Genomic DNA, 24,906 nt, shown 5'->3' with positions numbered 1-24,906 from the left:
GATAAATATTTCTGAGTTTGTATTATTACTTAATTAATATTGTAAATATTAAAATTTTGCACTTGAATTTCTTCTTCAGAGCTACACAGTGCCCCTTTAAAGAAAAAACATGTGCGAGGAAAAACTAATAGTCGGAGAGACAGCAATCTTGGCCTACTGGCCTATTTCGTGAATGAGACGCAGGGTGGCTGCAATGTGAATGAAGACTTTGTACCTATATTTATTAGTGTTTCCTTGTCCACTAATTACAGAGTGAGGAGACTGTTTGCAAACTCAAAATGACCACACACAGCATAAAAACAAACCTTTCAAGATCCATTTATTTGAGTTGATACAGTACTACAGAGGCATCGTGTTGAGTAGAAATACACCCCGATGGATGAATTAAGACATTTTTACAGGATTTCAGGAAATGCTATTGAATTTGTCACTTAAAAAAAAAAATAAAAAACACACTTGGCCACTGCATTCACGATGAGATGATACCACTCTATTTGAAACAAACGAGTCATATTTTTGTGTGCAGTCCGTCTGAGCACAACACACACACAGTCCGAAGCGGGCCGAAGCATGAACAGGGAGTATTTTGAGAACAAATTAAATGGCTTGATCACCAATAAATACACGTATAAAAACACATTGATAGTAATTTTTCATTATCAAAAAAAAAAAAAAAAAAAAAATTGTTCATAAAAGATACCAAAGGCACACAACTTAATCCACCTTGGCAGTCCAGGATCACCAACAGACAAAAAAAAAATCAAATAAAACCAAAACTGTGGCGATAGCCAACAATAGTATTGAGCCATAACAAAAAATAATACTTAAATAACATAATAATACTAAATTATTATTATTGTCATAACAATATCCAGTCAAGTTTTCCTATGATTAGACTTTCTGCTAACTAACAGATATGCACCACTTATTCCAGTTTGGCAGCGTTAAAGTTTCATCATCAGATTCTTTCCATTGCTTTATTTCCTTTTTCTCCTGGTGTTGTTCCAGCAGTGTGGAGCCCCCCTGCTTTGGTAGAGGTGGAAATGCAATTCTCATAGAGTCAGCTGTTGATGCATTAGTGGATATTCTTGCATTTTGACCTGTTTCAATTCATCTGTAAGAGTTGGTTTTGCCATTTGGAGGTTGTTTGTAGCTTCGTATCAAAACAGGGGAAAGCTGACACTACACCAATTTCAGATCAAACGTGTCTGCTTCTGGAGAGAAATTCGAATACTTCAAGGAAGGAAGTATTTTTTCTGCCATAACATAAAGCAATATAAAGTTTCTTATATTTTGGAAAATCAAAAACAGAGGCATAATAAAACAAAATACTAACATAGTATAATTTTCTCACTGTAAATCCAGTTGACAATAAAATGCAATACAAAAGGCAATAAAATGCAATATAATACGCGCCGGGTCTTTCATTTGAATCCTTACCCAGGACCTTTCCTTCACACAAGAGGGAAACATTCCACATGTGATCTATTTCCTCTGGGTCATCTACTGCGATGGTTTTCCATCCACATCATTTGATATTTTGGATGATGTCAGTCAACCGTTCTTCCACTTTTCTGCTGCTGTTGAACACACTTTCAAAGGCCATAGAGAACCCACAGGACACACTCTGACCGACCCTGCGGACAAGCTGTATCAACAGCCTCCGGCATCTCAAATAAAAGCTCAAAAAGAAAAAGAAAACAAAACATGAGGCAGAGCCAGTGTTGGGATGATTTCATTCACCAATGGGGATTCCCTAAATCCAAAAGACTCTCGTTAGTCCCTGACCTATCCATTCCCCTGAATCATGTCAAAACCTCATCACATCTTTGGTATTCAACAAAAAAACTTTCCATCTACTCTTTCTACTCACTTTCTTTACTTTCACTAATCTACATTACAATTCCTTCGAAACGCTTACTCCTCGACCTTTCCGGCAGGAAAGTCCTCTCTGATCTCATCGTCTTTTCATGCATCGACTTCTTCACACTCTTTTCTTCTCCCTCTAGCTATAAATCTCGACACGCCGCCTCTCTCTTTCTGTCAAATGAAAACAATAGCTGGCTAATTGTGCTTCGTTGACATAATGGACTAGTATACACAGCTGGAGGGCTGAGCACGGACCGCAGCTCCACCTGTGCTGAGTCGGGGCTGATAGAGATCTCCAGCACCAACACGTCTCAAGCCTTTGTCTGAGGAATTTGCTGTGTCATCAGCAGGCTAAAACAAACCACCTTACTTGGCTCTTTTTGAAGAGCTTTGGGTAAAATATTAACTGGTCTGACAATGGAAACCTTACGCGTCTTTGGCTAAAAACAAAACAAACAAAAAAAACCCCTGAATCTCTCACTAAACAGCCTGTTTTACCAGGTAGCCTCGAAAACATGAAACAACCGAGGTTTGAGAGAGCCAGGGACATTCCAGGACTGTGAGATGGTGTCTGCGCCATCTCCCCTTCGCTAAATGTCCTGCTAGGTGAGTCCCTCCAGACCTCGGGGCGCTGCCAGCATATCTGTGCTCACCCGAGCCACCTAAACTGCTGACAAACCAAACTATGGGCTCGAACACTGACAAAGAACACAGAGGAGGAGGGTCTGTGGATCCTGGCATATCTGTGTGTGATTCTACTTGTGGAAGAAACGGGAGGGAGCAGACGAGACTGTTTGATCTCGACTGTCTGAGATCAACCTCAAAACAAGTAAAGCTAGTCGGCTGTGTGCTGAAGGCCCTGGGTCTCTCTCCACATTCAAAAATGTTTAAAAAAAAAAAAAAAATTAAAAAAAGCACAACTGGTGACAGGTTGGCCTGGCTTTTCCCTCCACTTTAAGGAAATGACATACATAATTTTTACTATGAATCAAAAAAGGCACTTCCTACATATTCCCTAGTATCATACACATATATAGGACATACGCTTTTATGAAGGTATATTTGCCTGCGTGTTTTACAAGCGCAGACGTTCTTATATATGCTGAGTATATATATGTTTCTCATCATTGAGGAATTATATATGTCAGATCCACACAAAGAGTTGGACACAAGGAGCTTTGAACTCTTCCAGTAACAGCCAGCGCCCACCAGTTATAACTAAAAGCTACGAAAACATTAATAAATAATCAGCAATGTCAGTTATTTTTGGAACAAGACCCTGGTTTGTTTCGTGTATTTTTTTTTTTCTCTAAAGGAAGTAAAGATCACAAAAGCATGTGCTCTGTGTGAGTTTTAAGGTGCTTTTGTAAACTCAAACTCAAAATGGGTGGTGTACGAGGAGAGCCAACCAGTTTCTGGTTGCTGCGTTTGTGATTCTAACTTGCCTTCTTGCTGAATATGTAAACATGTTGAACACAGCAATGTCTATGGGCGGGCCGGGAAAGCAGACTGGGTGGCATTCTCTCGTGCCAGCTCCTTCTCTCCCTTGTTCACAAAACCTTAACTAAATTTCCTCCGGCCAGAGAAGTGCACCTAAGTGTGTACATCTGTGTGTGTGTACGTGTGTGTGGGGACATATCAATTCCATCAAGATTTCACCCCCATTTAGAAAACCACAACTCCCCAAAAGGTGTATCCCAGTAACACACTGGTCGTTTAAAGCAACCCATAGACATCTGTTCACACACACACACACACATACGAACACACACGAACACACACACAGCCATGTTCAATTCCATCGGCTTCTTCTCTCTCCGCCACCCATCTGTTAGGTGAGGTTGCTGCTGATGTCCAGGGCTTGCTGGTACACCTGAGTCATGTCCTCCAGGTCCCCCAGCAAGGAGAAGCTGCCATTGTCCCCCGGGGAGCCTTTCGTTTTGGGGCCACGGCTGAACTTGGGTCCCTGGTGAGGCGGGGCAGCCTGGAAGCCCTTGAAATTGGCGAGCTGCAGCAGGTTTTCAGCTGAGACGCAGGCCCTGATGTTTGGGCGGAGGTGGGGGGTGGAGGGATGCCACTCAGCCCCACTGAGGGAGGTGGGTGACAGGGACAGGACAGAGCTGTCCTCCCCGACGATGCTGGAGGGCCGACTCTGACTGCGGGACAGACCAGAGTCAGTTGGAGGAGGAGGCTCGCCAAGGACTCCGGCCACCGCTGCTGCTGAAGGAGGCCCGCTGTAGGTGGAGTACTTGCCGTTTCGCTTCAAGATGCCCTTTCTCCCCATCACTCTCTTCGGCGGGGAGGTCGCTAGCAGAGACATACTGGCGCCTCCCAAAAGCTCGGAGGACTCGCTGCGCTCTGGTGAGGAGTAGTACCCTGATTCCCGCTGTTGGTTGTTCTTCAAGATGCCTTTCTTGGGCAGAGAGGGCACCATCTTCGCTGGCGAGCCCTCTCCTAGACTTGGCTCCTCCTCCTCCCGATCTGGGCTCGAGGGTTCCTGTCCAACTTCGGCCTGCTGAGGCAGCGCCACCTGGTTCAACTCCACCTCTTCCAGACTGGCAGACTGCTGCTCCTCAGTAACCCTGGTCTTCAGGATCCCCTTGGGTCTCTTTAGACCCGGCTTGTCCTCTGCTCCACAGTGGGTCTGTCCCGCCTCCACATTTTCCTTCTTGGACTTTTTGGGCCTCTGGCGCAGCAGCTGGGGCATGGCTGCAGCTTTGGCTCCAGAACCACGTGGCTCAGTGCGGTTCTGCCAGTCGATGAAGCGGGCCAGCATGGGCGAGCCTCCATGATCGCGTTGGGTCTCGCAGTCACACACACTGTTCTTCCAGCCCCAGTTTACCCACCAGTGGTTGGCTATGTCCTCCACTGTGGCCCGGCGCTCAGGGTTCACCATCAGCATCCAGCGGATCAGTCCACGGGCATCTAGCAGGAAACAGAACAGGGACAATCCATAAACTATCTCATACGACTCAATAATATAACATACATGCTATAACAGACTACTGGAGGTCGAGGCTGTCTTAATTCATAACTATGAAACCGGCTGTGGTTGATGTGGGTTTTCATGAAACAATAGAACAGTTGATGATAAAATTGTTTCTGACATCCTAGTTTAGTTTAGTTTTTTGTTTTTTTTAGATAGGTTCCATTTATGCAATTTAAAGGCTTTGAAAAAACAACCACAGCGCTTTTGTTTCCTAACAAAAAGTATTAGCCACTAAATAGTTCAAATGATTATTTCTCCATTGATCTTTATAAACCGCAGCAATGCATCCCGAGTTAAATAACGCAACAAAATTCACACCATATGAATGTCTTTGCTGTTAAATTACATTCAGAACTCAATAAAAAAAAGTTAACTATTTTCACATTGAAGTTTGCATTCCAGTCCCTGCATTAAAACTGAGAATCTGAACACTTTAGATAAATAAAACATGTAGAGGTTTGTGGCTCAGCTGATGTTAGTGAGTTTCTTGATACTGTCTGGACAAAAAGGCCATTAAGAATCATACACAATGGATGGGGCAGATTCTACAGTAGGTGTACACTGACACACCTCTGATCCATATTCCATTCAGTGGTTTATGGGCCAACGTCTCAAAGACTTTCAAGTATTTTCTGGAGTTTACATAAAGAAGTGAGTCCTGTACACTGTATGGACAGAAAGTCAGGGGTCAGTGGTTTCACTTTCCGACAAGTGGTGCGCCCCTCTGACTCTATTTGTGGTCTGGCTGAACTAGATTTGCTAAGTATAGTTTATGACATGGATTTATAAAGGGCACTGGGATCAGGTGTACTTCCCCAGCATCATGAGAAAACAGTACATAAACAAACAGCGTGTACTGCAGTACCTGAAGACTGAGTGGGTTCTTTGTACTCGCCGTTGCTAATCTGGCGAATGAGGTTCCTGTGGTCTCCTCCATCGAATGGCATGGTCCCGTAGACCAGGGTATACAGCAGCACCCCCAGAGCCCAGCTGTCCACCTGGTGACGGCAAAAAAAATGGTCACGGAACAGCTCAGTCAACTGTCAAATGAGACATCTGATAGATAAACAAAAAGTTGAGGTGTGTTTGATCTGGCATTATGTAATGGAAACGCTGCCTTCCTGCTGCAGTCCTGTTCTGATTACTGATTCCTGCCATTAAAATAAGAGGTGTGTAATGAGCCCAGCTCGGCTAAAACATCAGTACGGACCTCTGAGTTGCACTCTTGAGTTTACTTTGCCTATAAAAAGCACCGCAATCACTTTCTTCACACAAGAGCATCTCTGTTGGAGAGGCTGTGACACCGCAGCACTTCTCCTGTGAGTCTCTAGTAGAAGTAATGACGAATGCCAGTAATCTGGTGGGAAATGGCCTGTTTCCACACAGATAAATCCTCTCCTTCAACCCCCTCTCTCTCCTGCTCTGTCGGGCAGAAGCAAGCACTTTCTGACCACCAACCTAATGCAATGTGGCTTTCTAAGGAAGCGGTTGCATAAGACTTTGTGTCTGGGGCATGAGGAGGTGCAGAGCCACGTGGGAAGTGGTGGGAACGAGAGGGGGGTAATGAGTCCGGCAGAGATGGCAGAGTGATATCCTGGCTCCTGACGACTCGCCAGAGACACACAGATGACCTGTCTCAGTGTGTGTTTGCGAGACAAAGAGTCAAATGTGACGTGTGTAGACTGCGGTTAAAAGGAGGATGAGACGAAGTGGAATGTGCTTCTGATGGCGGTATGCTGAAGCTTTGAGACATAGTCTAGGAAGGGGAAATCAGATAGGGCCAGTTAGGGAGCTGGTGTACTTCCTCTAAGAATCTGGACCCACATCAAGAATGTTTCACTCTCCTGTTGCCGTTGGTCCATTCCCAAGGGCGAGACAGGGCACGCACTATTGTTGTGTTCTATTTTCGTTGCCTGTGTTTGCTGTAATTTGTGGCCTCACCCCAACCGAGGTTCTGTAATTTCGATTGCAATCGGACTGCTGTAGTTTTTAGCACTCTGGAGTAAATTATAGTGAATTACGCTAAATTGAACGGTTGAAGTTGAATATCTAAAAATGCGAGTTTTTTCCCTCCCGCTGTTGCTTTGTTTTGTGTAACTTATGCAATTTCAAAGACAACGCCCTTCACAATGACTCTGGGGCGGCCAGATATGCGGCTTCGGGGAGACTTTTTCACTCTTTGTTTCACCAAAACTATTCGACTTTGACCATAAGCGTCTTTTTGAGGTTGTGGGGCTCATTCCGACCCCATTAAGATGATGAGAAAGTGAGCAAAAACTATCCTCCAGCTCCTCACTTCAAAGGAACCAAAGCACTGTAGGAAGGGGAGGGACGCAGACGGTATCTGTGGACCTGCTGGGGAGCTGCAAGAGAGACCTCCCTTTGACTGGAGACTAATAGTAATCCCATCAAAGAGACAAAAAAAATGAAGCCTATCCGCCTCTTTGTGCATGGCCTTACGTGACGATGATAATCACCGGTGATATAATAATGATTAAAAGAACTTCACACCACATTTAACAGCCAAGGAGGACAATAATGATGATGATAATGATGGAAGCATAAAAAGGAAATCATGTCCTGAATATTAAGCTCACACACAAACAGCTGTGGTTTCAGTCTTTGTCATGTTCTGGTTCACTGGGTCTCACCTCTGGGCCACGGTACGGTCTCCCATTGACGATCTCTGGTGAAGCGTAGAGCGGGCTGCCGCAGAAGGTTTGTAGAAGCTTGTCCTTATGGTAGAGGTTGGACAGCCCGAAGTCAGCAATCTGTGGAAGCAGAGGCGAAAATGTCAACAAACCAAAAAAAAGGGGGAAAATGCTCTGATTTCCTAGTGCTGAAAGTGGCATCTTCAGATGTTTTCTTTTGTCCGACCAACAGTCCAAAACAAAAATGTCAAATAAAACATGTACATTTAAGAAGCTGGAACAAGAAAACATGCAACATTTTGCTTGATAAATGACTGAAATGTTTAATGTATTATCAAACTAGTTGGCGATTAATTTTCTTGTGATCAACTAATTGACTGAACAACTATCTGTTGCAGCTCTGCATTAATCAAAAAGATCATTTGAATTCAGGTTTTATAGCCCTGCAGCACAAATCAAGGAGCAAATCTTACCTTAATATTACAGTTTTCATCCAGTAGCACATTTTCCAGTTTCAGATCCCTGTGCACCACTCCATTCTGAAAGACAATTAGAAAAAAAAAATTATAATGATTGGTCCATCTATCGGTGTGTTATTCATCTATCCAGGTAATAAACAGTCCATTGTATTAAGAGATGATTTACTCCGACAAAGCTAGCTCACAGCTCTCAGGGGAAATCAATGCAGCCTGTTGGTCTAGTACGCTTTAATTGGTCTTGTCCCCTCTGGGGTCTTTATGCTGACATCTGCTGCCATTTTCCTTTTCAAACCGACTCACATGTGTCAAATAAACATGAGCCTGTAATTACCAGCCTGTATGAATGATGTTCTCACAGCATCTCAGGATTAAAAAACAACTTTGCAGTTAATGCTCTGGGTTTAAAAAAAAAAAAAAAAATCACCCCGGACATTAACATGTGGTATGCAGACAGACAGCACCCAGCATAGATGCGGAGGAGTGACTTCACCCATCAGCCCCCCACCTCGAGGGTTGCGTTCTGCATCGCACCACTCATTGGTGACTGCCTGGCAGGAAGCTTGTGTTCGCGTGAGCCTGATTGGTGGATACAAGGAAGAAATGTTTTCTTGCTTGTTGTGTCAGTGACTCACACCACCCCACCCGGCGGGAGGTAGTGCTTGGTAGTGATGATTCATCATTCGTGGCTGTCTGGGACTCTCCTATCCGAGGCATCATGACGTCATCTCTATCTACAGCTGGGACGAGCATGACAAGAGGGGAGCCCACCCAAACAAGCCCTGGGACCTTGGGGGTTATAGAAGGGAGTTAGCGAGGTGTGGAACATGGGTCGAAGTGGGTGCGGCCGGGGCTGGATCTCTGGGGAGGGGCTCCGGGGGTATCTCGGGACATCCATCAGCGTGTCGACAGATGAGGACAGAATTAATGCCGAGCCTGTTTGGTGCTCTGTAATCGGAGCGTAAGCTTGAATTAAACTGGCCTGTGTTTCATCTTCACTCAGAAACAGATGACTCCCTGAAACCAGCACGCCAAGAAAAGCATACTGTGTTGGGCCTGCAGATTAACTGGCTGGAAGGCTGACTTTGGAGGTGCATGGTTAATGTTACAAAGAGCATGCTTCGGCTTGGAAAACAAAATTTGGGTGTGCGTGTGTGTGAGAGAGACAAAGGGGGATTTAAGGTGACCAAAAAAAAAAAAAGTATGCACATTGATACAGTATGGGTTTTCTCACCTTGTGGCAGTGGTGCACGGCGGAGACTATCTGTCTGAAGAAGTGTCGCGTCTCCCGCTCGCTCAGGCGCCGGCGCTCGCTGATGTAGTCATACAGCTCGCCCTTGCTGGCGTACTCCATCACAATCACGATCTTGTCCTTGTTCTCGAACACTGTAATAAGAAAACAATTGGAGTCCATTAATGTCATTTTTCAGGAAAACATGACAGCAAGAGAGACGGGAGGACACATTACAAGGTCAATCCAGGTTCATTCTGTCATGTTAAAATCAGAAATGGACTCTGTTATGCAAAAAAAAAAAAAAAATGAGCAAAACAGCCCCCCTCGCTTTCAATTTTGGAGCAGGAGTCCAAATTCCAGAGGAGCACATTACATCTCTACACTTTCTCGCAGGGTTACATCACCCGAGCCCCACCTCGTGCGTCTGGCTCCTATACTACATTGCAGGGAGGGGTTTGTTAACTCAATCAAGCCCACTCCTCAGAGACCAGAGCGAGGGGAGCGCAGCGAAAAAACAGAGAGAAAGCAGCAGCCCGAGTCAAGGAGAGTTAGCCTCACAGAAAAAGAGGGCACAACGCAAGTGTCAAGCGATGCCCTTGACGCGTCAGGCTTCAACTTCACATCACGTCAACACATTTCACAACACGCTCCCACATTCTCAGCCGCCGTACAGAGTCCATCCGATAACACGTCTGGTGATTGGCGAAAGTAATGTTGCTGCAGTTGTTTTACCATCCAGCTGCAGTCACCAAACATATCATTCTGTGTCAGCATTCAGCCTCCTGGTGTATAATTTTAACTTGGCATCATGCGCGTCTCTCCCAGCGCCTTGGCATGAAGGGAATGAAAATGGTTATGGCAGAGAGATAGAGAGAAGAAGAAGGACAGAGGGAATACTGAGGAGATGACAACAACACAGTCAGCCATGTTGCTCTGTATTGTGTGGGTGGATTTTCCCACACAGCAGGGTCACCGGGGTTGAGGGCCTCTGCTTTCTGCACCCTTGAGTGAGCACCTTCATAGTCTGTCACACCACTTTCCCCACCCTCCTCCTCCCAGGCTCCTTTTAAAGATATAATCCTCTACAAAAACACAGAGTCATTGAGTGATTGTAATGCTCCCTGATTGTGACTGTCCGTCTGCTCGTGAAGCAACAGACGGGGATGTAAGCCAAGCACCCGCGTGGGCAGAGCAGTTCCAGCCCTCTGATTGGTGGACAGAGCTGTGACCTGGGGTGACTTTCACAGTGATCTGCTGGGGTTGTGCTTGGAGAGCCAGCTCTCAGCTTGCACTCCCTTTTACCTTTGACCCCTGGCGGTGAAGTAATTACCTGGCTTACATAACTCGGGTTTGTTACAGCCCGTTGGGTAAGACAGCCACCACTACAGCCTCGCTGTCACTCATTGAGCTTTTGTTCAGAGATCAAGCCCTCACGTCTGACTAATTAACACCTATTGTCCGAATGCCTGCGCTGATGATGGACCACTGTTGCAAGCTTGATTAGGAATGCGAAGAAGAGAAATGTTACAAACTGTGATATAGAACAATAGAGCTGCAATTACCAGACGACTAGTCCTTTAAAATAAAATCAAAGGTGCACTATGCGGTTTTGGAAGAAAAATTTTAGCTCAGATTCATAACATTTTACATATAAATAAGGTAATAATACAAACAAAAATTAATCTATTTTCTCCATTACAGGGTAAATAAGTCCTCAAGGGAGAAAAGAAAGGTAGATAGTTTATTGAATCATGAAAATCAAATAAGAAAGAATTTATTTAAAAGATTAGATTTATTAGATCTTCTGATTAAAATTTCTTCCCCAAAACTACATAGCGCACCTTGAATCGCAAACTATTCTGATGACGGTTCTCAGATGTAGGCAGCACGCCTTTCATTGTCATTTATGATAATGGGCGATGAGTCATTGGGTTTTGGACTGTTCGCTGGACAAATGACACAATTTAAAGACGTCACTGTGGGCTGTGTGGAAAACTGTGATGAGCGTTTTTTCGATTTTTTTCATCAATTAAATGTGAAGAAAATCATCGAGATTCATCCATAATGAAAATGGTTGTTAGTTTGCAGCCCTACAGGACTTGTGAAATACAATTGTTAACTATAACTAACTAACTATATTATTGACTTACAATTTACTATTACTATGCTACTGATAGACAATAGTTTGGTTTGGTTTAGATGTTTAAATACCACCTGACTGTTGGTCTGAACTGATGCCACAACAACTTCAGTGCTACTTTGTTGCTTCCACAACAAAACATCTCCAGTTTAGAAACATCGAGGCTTATGTCACTTTTTAAGAATGCTGGATAATGAGTGCCATAACAATTATGGCTCACAATGGGGTTTATGGTTTTATGTCTGTTCTAAAGTTAGATCACCTTCTTATTTCCCTTTTTGCTCATGAAGGAGTGATTTGATATTTTTGGAAATATAATTGCTTTTACTGTTTGTTTTTTTTTTTTGCTGATACTTAGCTGAGAAGATCAAAAACACTCTACACACTACATATCTGTACAGTGCTGTACGGTGCTGGCTGTGGTATCATACTCACTGCACACACACAAGAGCGGTGTCTATCTTCTCATCTAACATTTCACAGAAGGTATAAGAAAAGTCTATTTTCAAGAACGTCAAACTATGCCTTCACGTCACTGGTCACTACGTACAGTGCATGTACATGCTTCTAACATTTGGGTCAGTTTTTGCATTTACAGCATTCCTCGGGGTTGACTGTTTGTTTAAAAAGGGGGGCACTGGGGTACTTAGTTATGCCTGAGGAGCGGAGAGCAAAATCCCTGCACAGCATGCTGATGGATGCAGAATGTGAGGGAGTGGTACAAATCCATCTTCGCTCACGCATCTGGTTCAGCTTTGCTTCACACAAGGCAGTTAGCAGGGGCTGTTGAAGAGGGTGTTGCCGGATACACAAATCTTGGGGCCTCCTATATGTCTCTGAAGCGAGGCTGGGTGGAGGCCAGGCCACAACAGTAAACGCTGGGTTTTGAGGAGAGAGAGAAAGAGAGAAAGAGAACGAGGGCAACGAGTCTGGCGAAGTTGGTCGGTGTGGCGGCGGCGGCGGCACACATTAGAACGACATACGGCCTTCTCGGAGTTTACAAAGCTTGGCGTTCTTTTTAATCATTCTCCTGCAAAACACATCAACCTCGGCTGCACCTCAGCCCTCCAGCTGACTGCTGGCACGTTCCCATGACAAACAGCGATGTTTGTCACACATTGTTGATAACGAGCCGCGGACTCTGAGGCCGACGGACCAGTCTGGGCAGTGGCACACAACCGGCTGCTATTGTGCCAGGGCAGCTATCCTGTAAAGGTCATAGAAACCGTTGCTTTGTTGACACAGGCACAAAAATAGTCACGCGCCACAAATCATATGAAACCGACTCACACTGCAGCGCCTTGTGACTTTAATTGCCTGCACATAGGCCCAGACGACATTATGAGGGATGATTAATTGCGAGCAATATGTTGAAAGAATTCAATGGGAATTGTTCAACCTTTACACTTACCATCAATTCTAATCTATGTTTTCTTTGAGCAAGGTTAAGGTCATTCAAAAGGATTCATATGAAAAAAAGGAGGTCCCCAAGAGTAAATAAGTGAGCCATTTAAGCCTGACTTGAAGGCTTTGATATTTAGAGAGTTGCTTCCTGGGGTAGATTTAAGTTGACGTTGCTTCAGGGAAGGCTTAAGGCCTCCCTCTGCATAGCACTGGACCAGAGTCAGACAGGGTGCAGGCCTGGGTGACTGGGGTCAATCCTGTGTCTCCGCAGCTAAACACACAATGCCATGCACACAGGCTCAAATGCAAAGACACACACACACGCACAAGAACAGTCTGGGCCCCAGCTGCAGTTGTCTCTAAGCATCAGCAGATGTCTGGCCCTGAGATCAAGACCAGGGAAGACAAGAGATGAGACCTCTTAGATGTGGGAGAGGCAATCCCTTAGAATACCACTGCTCTTACACACACAAACGTTCAACACATACACATGCGCGCACACACACGCGCGCATTCAGAGAGGTCCAGATGCACACTGTCAAAGCCATCCAAACTTTTACTGGCCCAGGCAGCCAGACGGAGCAGAGAAGATGAATAACATCCCAGAGCTGTAGTCCAGGTCTTATTATGACATCTGCATGTCATAACACGACAATCCTGCAGCTCTGCCACAAGTGCCGAGTGAGCCGAGCGAGGTGTGAATTCTGGACATGCGTGTTTTTTGGTCATGTGCGCTCAAGTCAAATGAAAGCGTGACTCTCACCTTCATATATAGAAATGATGTGTGGGTGGCGGAGGGATGACATGATCTCGATCTCTCTGCGGATGTGAACCATGTCCTGCTCATCCTTGATCTTCTCCTTCCGAATCGACTTGATAGCCACCTGGAGGGAGAGGACAGAGGACGCCTTGATCAGATGACGTATAGAAACAAAAACTGTAACATATTTTTTAAGCAATTGAAGCCTTGAAAGTAACCGAAACACAGGCATAGAAATGTTGACATAACTTGGGAAGGGACTTGACCAGAGAAGACAAAAGGACGACACATATAACTCACATCCTTTATCTTATCAGTGAACTTTACAGAGGACATGTCTCTGTACAGTGCACCACGTGACGTCTGCCTGTCTGAAAAACATGTGAGCCGACTCAGTCCGTATTGCAACATGTTCTTTCCCTTATAAACTCTGTGCACTTCATCAACCGCGTGTACCTCTGCTCTCAGGAGCCCCACACGGCCTCTCTGTCACCCTTTGAGCTCATCATCACCAGGCCCTTTTTCTTTTCTCGACATCCACAGCCAGATGACTCAAGAAGGTGGAGGTGGTGTCGTCTTCGTCTCACACTGTGTAATTTACCTCGACCTCTTTTCTGTACGAACTAAAATGACGGGGCTCTCTTTGTGCTCCCTTTGAGGAAAACAACCTGACACGTGGTGCCATAATGGAAGGCTTGCTTTGACTCCTTCAGGGCCTGGGCCTGCATTTAACCAGGCATTAGTCAGTGTTTGGGCTGGGTTCCTTATCTGCGCCCCCGACCCGTCTCTAACAGAGAGATCAGGAGTCAGATTCACACGGGGGAAACAAGGGGGGTTTCCATGGCAACTGTCTGAAAGCAGCTGCTGTGGAAAAAAAAACAACAGATTTTATAGCTAGTACACAGCGCTGCTATCATGCCCGTAATGACAATGTTCATGTTTGCAGGTTTATATTAATCATCTTAGTTTAGCGTCTTGCATGCAGCTGAGGCTGATGGGAATGTCATAAGATTTGCAGATGTTCAGTCATAAAAGTCTTAAAGTGTTACATCTTGGCCTGATGATGGCACCAGAGAAAAAAGTTCAAAGTTACTGCAGTTCATCTAGTCGGGGCGCTGAATATCTGTGCAACATTTCCAATCCATTGAATAGTTGTGGAGATATTTCTTTCAAAACCACAAATGTGAACCACATGGCGGGGCTAGGAATAACCAAAGTCAGTAAGCTTCATCCTCTGGACACTGAGTGGCTCTGAGATTTGATCTCAATTGGGCTGCGTGTCTATGAAATGTCAAAAATTGTGAACAATGCTTATCACAGTTTCCCAGATTCAAAAGCGTTCTTTCAATAGCTTTTGTTGTCAATCCAATTAAGTCCAAAACCCAAAGACTCTTCGTTTATTATCCAAAATGTCAAAGAAGACCAGCAAATCCTCAGAATTAAGAAGCTGGAACCAGGAAATGTTAAACTATATTTGTTTGAGCAATGCCTGAAAAAATGAATCAGTTGTCAAAACAGTTGGGGATTACTCTTCTTTCGATCCAGCAAATTAATTAATTGACTAATCGTTGCAATAGTTGTTGGAATATTTCAGTCTGCGCCAAAATGGATGGACCAACCATCACAAGTAAAAAGAAGGCGTGCAAGGTGTTAAATATTCATGGTGTCGGAAGGAAGGGCAGGGAGGCACAGAGGTCAGCGTGCTCCTCCATAACTCAGACGTCAGCGTTCACCTTCACAGTCGCGTTTCCTTCCATGTCAAAAACTCCTTGAGAAGTCATTAAATCACTACCCACTCTCTTATTTTTAGTCATTCTGATTAACAGCTAATGGCCTACTTTACAGGAAAAAAAAAAGAAAAAAAAGAAAGCTGGCCTGCTGGGAGTTTTATGGAGGGATCAGTAGAACGGGCAGGAGTCGAGGAAGTGATTCACTCTGCTTGCCTTGCCAACGGGCCTGCTGTAGGAGGTTCAGCAGTCAACAACTCCACTTGATTTGAGAGATTCCTCGCCGTCATGACATTGCCACCGGGGTACAGGCTCCGCCGCAACTGGATACATTCAAACCTCTAGCCTTGCACTCCTTAAATGAGAGGTTAGCGGCCTCCTCCAAATAAACCAATCGAGAGTACACAGGCTAGCACATGTCACTATAATTGTAGCCTAAACATTCTGGATTGAGTCCCTGGTTTGGCTTTGATCAGGCCGGTATAGAGTCTGTTTGCTCTGAATTCTGTTAGTTTAAACTTTTGTCCTCTCCTTGCCGAGCGGTAGTATTCTGAGGAGCCCGGCTTTATTTCATGCAGCGCAAACCGCAGGCAGTAGCGAGTGCCAAGCTAATTACCGTGTACATCAATAAAAATAACCCCAAACCGGAATAGTTCCCTTCCAGAGCGTGGCCTTGATTACATAGAATTTAAAGAAACGATACCATAATAAACAAGACAGGGTGCAGGGGGTCCTGAGCTGCGTCTGTAATTGGTCAAAGTTGTTTTGTGTCTTAACGCCGATGTTTTCCCTTACCTCATCAGATTCATCAACATTTTATCGCTGATCCCCAAAATGTGAGGAGCATTTTTTTTTTTTTTTTGACCTCAGCGTTCAGAACGCGTGAGTCACCTTCCTGGATTTAATGTCAGGAATTCATTAACCTAGGCAACAACTGAGAGAGTGCCAACAAAAGCAACACGCACGCAGGCAAATAAACTTTCTCCTGCGAGGGTCATAATCAGCCTTTAACAGCCGCGATCTTAATTCCACGCTGTACGCTGAACCTCGCTGAATGAGCCAGCTCTCCCACACCGAGCTTGAGACAAAGCCAGGTATCTGTTGTGTATCTCCTCGTGTTCCCCTGCCCTGACCCCGATGTGGATCATTAAACAGGACTGCAGATCAGCCACTTGCCAGCTGGCCTGGCTGGCTGACACAGCTACGCTTGTCCTTAAGTGGATCCCTATTACTGTCACTCACAGTAAACAGGCATCGCACTACTGCCCACGCCGGCCCCTGCCAGGTATGGGGCCGGCCTCGTCTGGACCCCCCGCCCCTCCGCTCATTCGCAACACACGGCTTGTTTGAAGTGAAAGTCCATGTTTTGCTTCACTGGAGCCTGACATCTTCCTGCGTTTTCTCAGGCCATTAAAATAGATGAAGTATTCATCACAAGTTCACCCTTCCCTGCCTGTTCTAAAGATCATGATCATCTGTTGTGGCGAGTGAGTGTGTGTGTGTGTGTGTCTGTGTCTGACTCAGAGTTAGGACAGGAGGAGGGGGGGGGAAGAGAGAGTGAGTGGGAGGAAGAGGCCCGTCAGTTTTCCAGAGAACTATATTCTCAAACCCAGCCAGGAATCAGAATACCTCATCAGCGGCACCACATATAGCAGAGGAATGTCCGTGTTTTCCCCTCTCATGTACCTCTCCAGTGAATCCATTGTTGGGGGGTGATGTAATCTGGTGCTTTAAGCTCATATTAATATGACTCTCTAACCCCGTTAACTAAGGCTGCCCCTCTCTCTTGTTATGGTGGTGGGCTTTCCCTGTGTCTCTGTGCTAACTTACCAGCCCCTCCTGTCTGTGATGGATCCCCCATACAGGATATTAACCTTCCCCTCCAATCTCATTTCCTGCTGTGGACGGCCTTTCATGTGTCACTGCCCATTTTAGGCCCTGCTGTCACCGCAACCTTTTTTTTTTCCTTCCTCCCCCGTAGTCATTTAGATATCACGCAGTCTCTCTCTCACGAGTGCACAAACATGAAACGCATCTCAGAGAGATGTGCACAAACACACAGGCTTTTTTGCATGTGTCAGGTATCCTAACTATGGCTTGCTATGATCAAATGCACCGTAATGTTGGGTTTCCACAGAGCCGCCGAGCAGCGCAACATATGGCTTGGCAGATTAAAACAGACGGTCGCTCAGTTCCACTTTCGCTGACACACTGAGTGTGCCCACATCAAATCAATCTTCCTCCAGCGCCTTCAGCTCGCCCCACACGTGCACGCTCGCACAAAAACTTCTTCAGTCTTTGCTCTCTCTCTCTGCTCTTCTCATTTGGTCCGTGGAACGAAACAGGAGAAAAAGCACAGGGAGTCAGGGTGATTGCATAACAGTCTCACCGCACTGCTGTATCTGCCACATGGACACGAGGGACCACCTTCGGGGTCAAAGGTCAAGTACACTCCAGCAACGCGGTGCCAGACACACGTGGCCCGTGAGGTGGCCGCCCGGCCCGTCACGCTCTCTCTCCGCCTGTCTGTTTTCTGCCGGTGCTCCGTGTGCTGAGGCGTTGATTCCCAAAGGATTTCCCTAAGATATACAAACGCCCACAGTGGTGCAGGGAAGTGCTGCACTTCACTGACGCGCTATTTTAAGTCTGAACGCGGTGCCGAGGACTTTGCAGCAGGAGTTTTGAACCTACAAAGAACTGTTGAATGCTGACAGACGATTCTTACAGTTTGTCCCGCAGCTTTATATCAGTGAGGTGAGGTGAGGTAGCAGAGACACGTCTCTGTGTAGGATATATTGGACTGCATTAGTTTTACCTCAGTGTGTCTAATAAATGGCCTCTGTGTGCAAGGTTTGGCTGTATTCATGCACTTTCTGAACCATATTTGTGGGCCATTTTGAACATCAGTGCAAGCAGGATTTGATTTGAAGCGTGATTGGAGAGAGACACTACAAATGTAAGCAAACGTAGACCTCATACAGCAAAATAATCCCCCAATAAATTGCCCAATAACTAACTACTGGAGCCAGTTTGAGTAATCTTAGGGAAGCAGTACATCAAACTCGCTCATGTCCAACGCTAGCGAAAGCACAATGCTTCACATTAGAGCTGCTACCATGGTAATAATAAATGGGAAAACACACCGACGAAAAGGACAAAGAGCCAAGTGGGACAGGCCAAGAGAGAGCAAGCCCTGCTGGAGAGACTTTACAGTCCCCCTATCAAGCATGCATTCGCCAGGAGCTATGAAACCATTGGGGGGGGGACATTGTTGACCTATACTAAAGTTTCCCCCTGGCATTCACAGTGCATGGAAAGTTCCTCATGTCCTGCCAGAAGGGGCTCAGGGGTCAGATTTTGCCACATGCACGTGAAATTATTTAGAGAGATGTGCTGGTTCTGCGTGGCCACGACAGCGGACGGCTGTTTATGATGGCGCAGGCAGTCAACAACCTTTTTTTTTTTTTTTTTTTTTTTTCATAAGAAAGAAAGAGAAAGTGGTTCGAAAAGCAAGTGCACTGACACTTAAACATGTCAAAACAAAACCGAAAGGGTGTCAAAAATTCTCAAACATTACACAAGAGTGTGAGTGGGCCCTGGTGTTTTAGTCTCTGGTGGGGGCTGTTAGTTGTTTGTCAGAGATGCTCGCTTTGCTGGGATCACTCATTCACATCAGTCAGTCAGTAGCCGGATTTGCACTCCGGCATCCGGTCGTGAGGCCCCGCACAGGACAAGGCGTGTGCAGCCACAGCTCCCCGGCCCCCATGGGCCCTTTAGAGCAAGTGTGTGTGTGTGTGTGTGGGGGGGGGGGGGGGGAGACGTGCACACGCCTCTGAGAGGACCAGTGTTGTTTGTACTACAGATGCATGCACGTCTATGAAGCGCGTGTACGCACTTAAGCAAAAAGCCCCCCTGGCAGATGTTTACAGCTGTTCGGTGGCTCACCTCTCTTCCGGAGTGCCGCTCGATGGCCTTCTTGACTTTGCCGTAGGTGCCTCTTCCCAGCGTCTCCAGCAGCTCGTAGCGGTGCTTCAGGTTATGCTTGTGGTGGTGTTTCTTCACGCCGGAGTTCCTCCGCCCATCGCTGCTCGCCGGGGTCTCCTCGGGTGAGTTGCCGGCGTGCAGGGATGGCTGCGGAGCCGGAGCTGGAGCCGGAGCTGGAGGGTGGAGGTCGCCCCCCGCCGGTTTCTTGCCCGCAGAGGTTTGGCCCCTCTGGGCCGCGGGCCGGGTTGCCCCCCGGTGGGGCGATAAATAAGCAGTTTCCATCTCAACGCGTTCAAACACCCTCCCCACTGTTAAATATATCAAACTACCTACCTAAAAAAAAAAAAATCGATAATATAATACTTATAGGTCTAATAATAGTAATAATAAATAAATAAATTACAAGGAATAACGCGTAGCCTACTGGTCATATTATTATTATTATTATTACTACATGTGGAAACTAACATTTCCAGATTGTCTCGGTTGATCAATGGGCTTTGATCAAAAACAAAAAAAGGAACAGAGCTGTCTCCTCCTACCTATTCATGTTATTATCGCTATATAATCAATCTACTACAGATTAAGCACAAACAGTCTAAAAGGACATTATCGCTCTATAATCACCTGACACATCGCAGGATCAAAATGTATTCTAGTGCCAATTTTTTGTGTGTGTGTTTTGAAAAACGTGCGTTTTCAGATGTCGACAGCAGGCAGCATGCCGAAAAGCTGAACACACCTCCCGGTGTAACAACAACAACCAAAAAAAGGATGATGTATCGGCTATAATAAATGTGCAAGCTCTATCCCAATAATAAAAAAAAAAAAAATTAAAATTAAAATTAAAAAATACTAAAAATGAATCGGTGTGATCTCCTCACTACTCCTCAATTGCCTGGCATGGTCTATCTGTGCTTGATTCTGGCTCGTTCACCTTCTCTATAGTCGTCCTAAACGCTGCCAACATCACCGACTCACGTCTAAAAGGCGAGAAAGCTGCGACGAAACCGGCGTTTAGGATGAAGATGACCCTCATTTTGTCCACGGCCCAGGTACAGCTGCCTCCATTCATCTGGACTCGGGTCTGTCGTGCGACTGCAGGCTCCGCGCAGTGGTCGACGGCGGTGGAGGTGCGCGGTGATCGGACTCGAGCTGAGACGTTTTGGATATTGCCATGGTTCGGATCGCTGCTCCCTTCTTCTTCTTCTTCTTCTTCGTCTTCTGCGTCTTCTTTCTTCTTCGCGTGCCCTTCTCCTTGTTTCTCCCCTTTCTCTCTCTATCCTCAACGTTGAGTGTGAATAAGGATTGCGAGAGGATCGGAGATCGGAGGCGGAGTTTGCGCAGACCTCCTCCTCCTTCTCTCCTTCCCTGTCCTCTCCTCCTGCCTCCTGCCTCCTCTCTTTGTGCTCTCGTCCCCCCTTTCTCTCTCTCTCTCTCTCTCTCTCTCTCTCTCTCTCCCTCATCTATGGTACAGTGCGACTGCTGCTGATCAGGGGCGTAGCTGGGGCTCATGTGTGCCCCCCCTTCACTGTCTTATCCCCACTGTCATCCATTAATGCAGACCAATTTCACACACCCTCATAATAATACACAGAATAATGAATTAATAAAACATGATGCATTATTTTAGGTTAAGATATTATTGTTATAATCATCATTCTCCATCAACCTTTCATGGCACCAACCTTCATCAGTGAATGAATGTGTATGAGTTGCTGTAGAAGTTGCTTTGGACAAAAGCGTCTGCTAAGTGCCCTAAAAAATGTAAATGTCAAAAAAATGCCCCCCTCTATTGTTCCCTCTACTTAAAGGTGCTCTATGTAGTTTGGGGGAAGCGATAGATCTTCATTGACAAACTAAATAAACAACTCTTTGTTTTCATGACTGAGTAAACTGAATAAAAAACTGACCATTGAGGACAACACAATTTCATTCTGTGTATATATGTGGCGGACCCTGCCACCTTCCTGGCTTCAAACAGTGTTCCGGGACCTTATCTTCCTCTGAGAACAGCTTGTCTGTTCAGTTACGGGAAAATAAATCTGAGTTTTCATTACAACCTCATTAATATTGTAATGTATCAAGTTTGAATCGCTTCTCCAAAACTACACAGCGCCCCTTTAAAATCTGCAGCACTAAACTTTTGGCTCTCCCTCCCGGCAGTAATTAGATGAACAACGTCTATGCCTTTATGACGCCAAGGATATAGATTATTTTAGATGAGATTAGACTTTTATTGGCATTTACAGGAGTACAGATCAGAACAGATATACTGGAATTATAATGCGTGTCTCTCAGAGTCAGCTCTTAACAAGACGGGCAAGGAAAAGGAAATTAGAGGAGTGACTATTAACAAAAGTAGAAAAATATACTTAATAATAAAAAAGAACATCTGATGGTTGCACACAGAATAGGTGAACAGAATCATTCCACTGATAAAATATTGCTCAAGGCCATGAATCATGACAGCCTGTTTGCGGTTGCCTAGGTGTCCCTTAATGCTTAGATTGCTCCACCTATGACTTTGGCCATCTAATATTTGCTAGTTGACAAACCGCATTGCTACCAGTGTACCAGCGCAGGGATGTTGCCACAGACTCTATATTTAAAAAACTCCAGCATACTGCAAAACACAGAGATTTATCCTGCGGTGATCAGCCTCATCAGCATTTTCTGTCTGGTGAAGTTAAAGCTGCAGACATCCGATAGCTGGCTTAGCATAAAGGCTGGAAACACTGAGCCTGTCTCCGTTGTAAGGTAACAAAAACCATCAACCAACTGTAAGCCAATATGACACCAAACGACGAAAGCTGAGTGTTGGGTTGCCTCATATCCGCCAAAGAGCTGCACTTGAACACACCCGGCCAATGGCCAACTTGCTTGTGTGTTCTGCGTCTGCGTGAGAGGAACTCACTCAAAACTCCATACCTCCAAGTCCTGGCAGCATTCATCATTCACAAAAGGGAAACTGGAAGACTCAGTACTGCGGATATACAATCTGTTGTTATGATAAAGCAGTGTTGCCTATTATTTGTCTCTGTATCACATTATCCTCTATCTCTCTTTCTCTCAGTTCACATCTGGATCAAGATGCAGATGAAAAAAATTGCGCAACCTCAGAGGAGGTATGCGCTAGCTGGATTGTTATAGGCAAACTTATAACATGCTGATCTTCAGAGAAAAGATCTGCTCAAACAACAGCTGCTGTGGGATAGTTTGAAGAACGTTTGCCTGCAGTTTTGTCAGTTTCGATCAGGGAAAAATCAAAACACTGAGAAGCGAAAGTAGAAAAATGTCTAAAACATACAGTGTGAGACATTTTAGTTATGTACTGTTATACAGTACAATGTTGTGCATTCATGAATAACAGACGGCAATGTAATTGCCCTCGCAATGTTGCTCTACATCCCCTGTGTTTCATATATTTTCATTCTGCCAAAGTAATTCCCGTTTGCGTCTGGTTTCTATGCTGAAGGAGAATAGAGATGAATCTCAGAAGGCCACAGATCACTGTAAACCACACATTTGATTTCTTAGCTGAGCCAACAACATGCATTTGATGGATCGTCGACCAAAGAACTCCAGTGAAAGGTCCAGTGTGCAGCATTTAGAGGGATACAGGTGCAGACATGGAATGTCATTTTCAAAAACGTGTATAACGTGAAACTCAGAACCGCTGTGTTTTCGTCACCTTGGAATAACCATGGAGGGAGCTGGTCCAGTTCCACTGAGTCCTTCATGCTACATCGCTGTTTTATACAGAACACCCAAACCAACCACTGGTTCTGAAGAGGGCCTTAGAGCAGCCCTCTGTATCGGAGTGTGAGGGGCGGGGTGTTCAGCTGGTTGCAATCTGCAGCCTCACCACTAGATGCCACTAAATCCTACACACTGGTCCTGCAAGAGTTTAATGACTCCAAAGCAATTCATATTTCCTCTGTGATTCTATGAGGATGTTCCTTTCTTTTCCTTTAGGGCATTTTTTCCTTTTTCCCCATATTTCTTTTTCCTTTAGGGTATTTCAAATGTTATGATGCACTACGATTAAAGTTGTTAGTTTATCAGTTGTCAACTATGAAATCAATTGCCAACTATTCTGATAATAGATACATTTGTCTGATTCGAGCTTCTTAAACATTAATATTTTCAAGTTCCTTTAACTGCTCCGTGACAGCAAACCGAATATCTTTGGGTTGTGAATGAAACAAATCATTTGGGATGTGAGCTTTGATAACACTCATCAACCTTTTCAACTATTTTCTGAAACATTTTAGACGTATCAACTTATATGAATAAGTGAGAAAATAATCAACAAATTAATCAATAACGAGAATAATCTTTGTAATTGTAAGATTTTGGTATTCTGCAGTGATGCAGGACTAATACAAGCTTTTGGGCAACTCAAGCTCATGTGTTGAATAAAGTAAGCAAGTATCAATTTCTTCTCTAATGGCAACAGTGTTGGCAACCAAAAACGTTTTGAACAGATGTCATGCAGGCAGAAATATTTATTTTACTAGTCAAGTTTATTTCTTTAATTTTGTAGAATTCCAGATATGTCTGTAAACACGCTTACACTGACCTGCTCATTCTTAACAACATGGACTGGAAGCCAACTCCTCTTTACTTCTATCACAGCCCCCCGAGGAGATAACCTGCTGTGACCAGCAGTCAGACTGTCTTTACCTTAGGTTGCTTGTGTAATTTAGTTACCAATTACAGGGGGAAGTCTTGTCCCGTGTCAAACAACAAATCTGATTAAGGACAAAATCTGATTTTCCATATGGTCCCCACAATAGGTGGCATAATTTCTGAGCATCCGTAGCGATTGTTGTCATTAAACATGGTATGTAGAATGTCTAGTTATAGCAACACAGACTCTGAGATTAGTATCTGTTCTGACTCCCCTCTTGGCCTGACGTGCACTCTGCAGAAAAGACTAGAGTTGTTTTGCCTGCAAAGTGTGTACAGCACTGCCCTCTTGTGGTGGAAAGTAGGATCATCTCAATGGCAGGAAAAACAGAGAATTTATAGCTCACAACCAAAAGCAATGTCAAAACATTCAGAACTTCCTAAATTTATGACAAAGTCAAATCATAGCTTGATTGTTGATTCGCTGAATGAACAGTCACAGTCTTCTGAAGACACACAATTATGGACCGACTATGTAGAAATGCCTTTTGGGAGCAAAATTCAACATAACTCTGCCATTTTTACATGTTTTATCACATTTTGCAAGTCCATTAATGACAGCTCACACCCACCTCACTTGACTGTTGAGCATTCTCCAGAGCATAACTTCTTAGTCTACAAGAATTACTTTTTTCACAGTTATTGTTGAATGTCATTAAAAGGCTGTTATGATTGTAAAATGACAATACCAGACCCTGGACCGGAGACAACGATGAGCAATGCGAGAACAGCACGAGAGAACCACAGGAATGGTCACGGCTACAGCTGAAGACGAAAACACAAGGAATGTTCATTACTTGAATAACTCTGTAAATAATTCATCATTGTAGAATGACTGGTGGGATTTTGCAGTTGCAGGCCCTGCTTTGTTGTGATCAGGAATGACTGTGATTGATTGAGGGTTTGACTAAATAGTGTATTTTAGTCATGCAAATGAGAAACTTGTGAGTTTTCCTTTAGTATCAAGCAGAAAAAAA

At 44.8% G+C, this 24,906-nt stretch overlaps 1 protein-coding gene across 1 annotated transcript; it reads right to left on the bottom strand.

Annotated features, from left to right (window-relative positions):
- Positions 1 to 646: 646 nt before the first annotated feature.
- nuak1b (NUAK family, SNF1-like kinase, 1b) lies at positions 647 to 20,541 on the bottom strand. Its single transcript, XM_037108400.1, has 7 exons — positions 19,196 to 20,541; positions 13,527 to 13,647; positions 9,220 to 9,371; positions 7,983 to 8,048; positions 7,510 to 7,629; positions 5,724 to 5,856; positions 647 to 4,794 (listed from the first exon to the last, which is right to left on the bottom strand). Exons 1-7 carry the CDS (start codon positions 19,514 to 19,516, stop codon positions 3,701 to 3,703), a joined length of 2,007 nt encoding a protein of 668 aa, XP_036964295.1. The 5' UTR covers positions 19,517 to 20,541; the 3' UTR covers positions 647 to 3,700.
- Positions 20,542 to 24,906: the final 4,365 nt, after the last annotated feature.

This window comes from Acanthopagrus latus, chromosome 8, assembly GCF_904848185.1.
Source record: "Acanthopagrus latus isolate v.2019 chromosome 8, fAcaLat1.1, whole genome shotgun sequence".
NCBI classification, from domain to species: domain Eukaryota; kingdom Metazoa; phylum Chordata; class Actinopteri; order Spariformes; family Sparidae; genus Acanthopagrus; species Acanthopagrus latus.
The sequence above is the reverse complement of the archived record's forward strand: the minus strand, read 5'-3'. Positions and strand labels throughout refer to the sequence as shown.

Excerpts from the sequence above, each read along its gene's own strand:
- nuak1b (XM_037108400.1), bottom strand. The coding sequence starts at position 19,516 with ATGGAAACTGCTTATTTATCGCCCCACCGGGGGGCAACCCGGCCCGCG. Across the intron at positions 13,648-19,195 it reads AGCGGCACTCCGGAAGAGAG|GTGGCTATCAAGTCGATTCG; the intron begins GTGAGCCACCGA and ends CTCTCCCTCCAG. Across the intron at positions 7,630-7,982 it reads ATGAAAACTGTAATATTAAG|ATTGCTGACTTCGGGCTGTC; the intron begins GTAAGATTTGCT and ends CTGCTTCCACAG.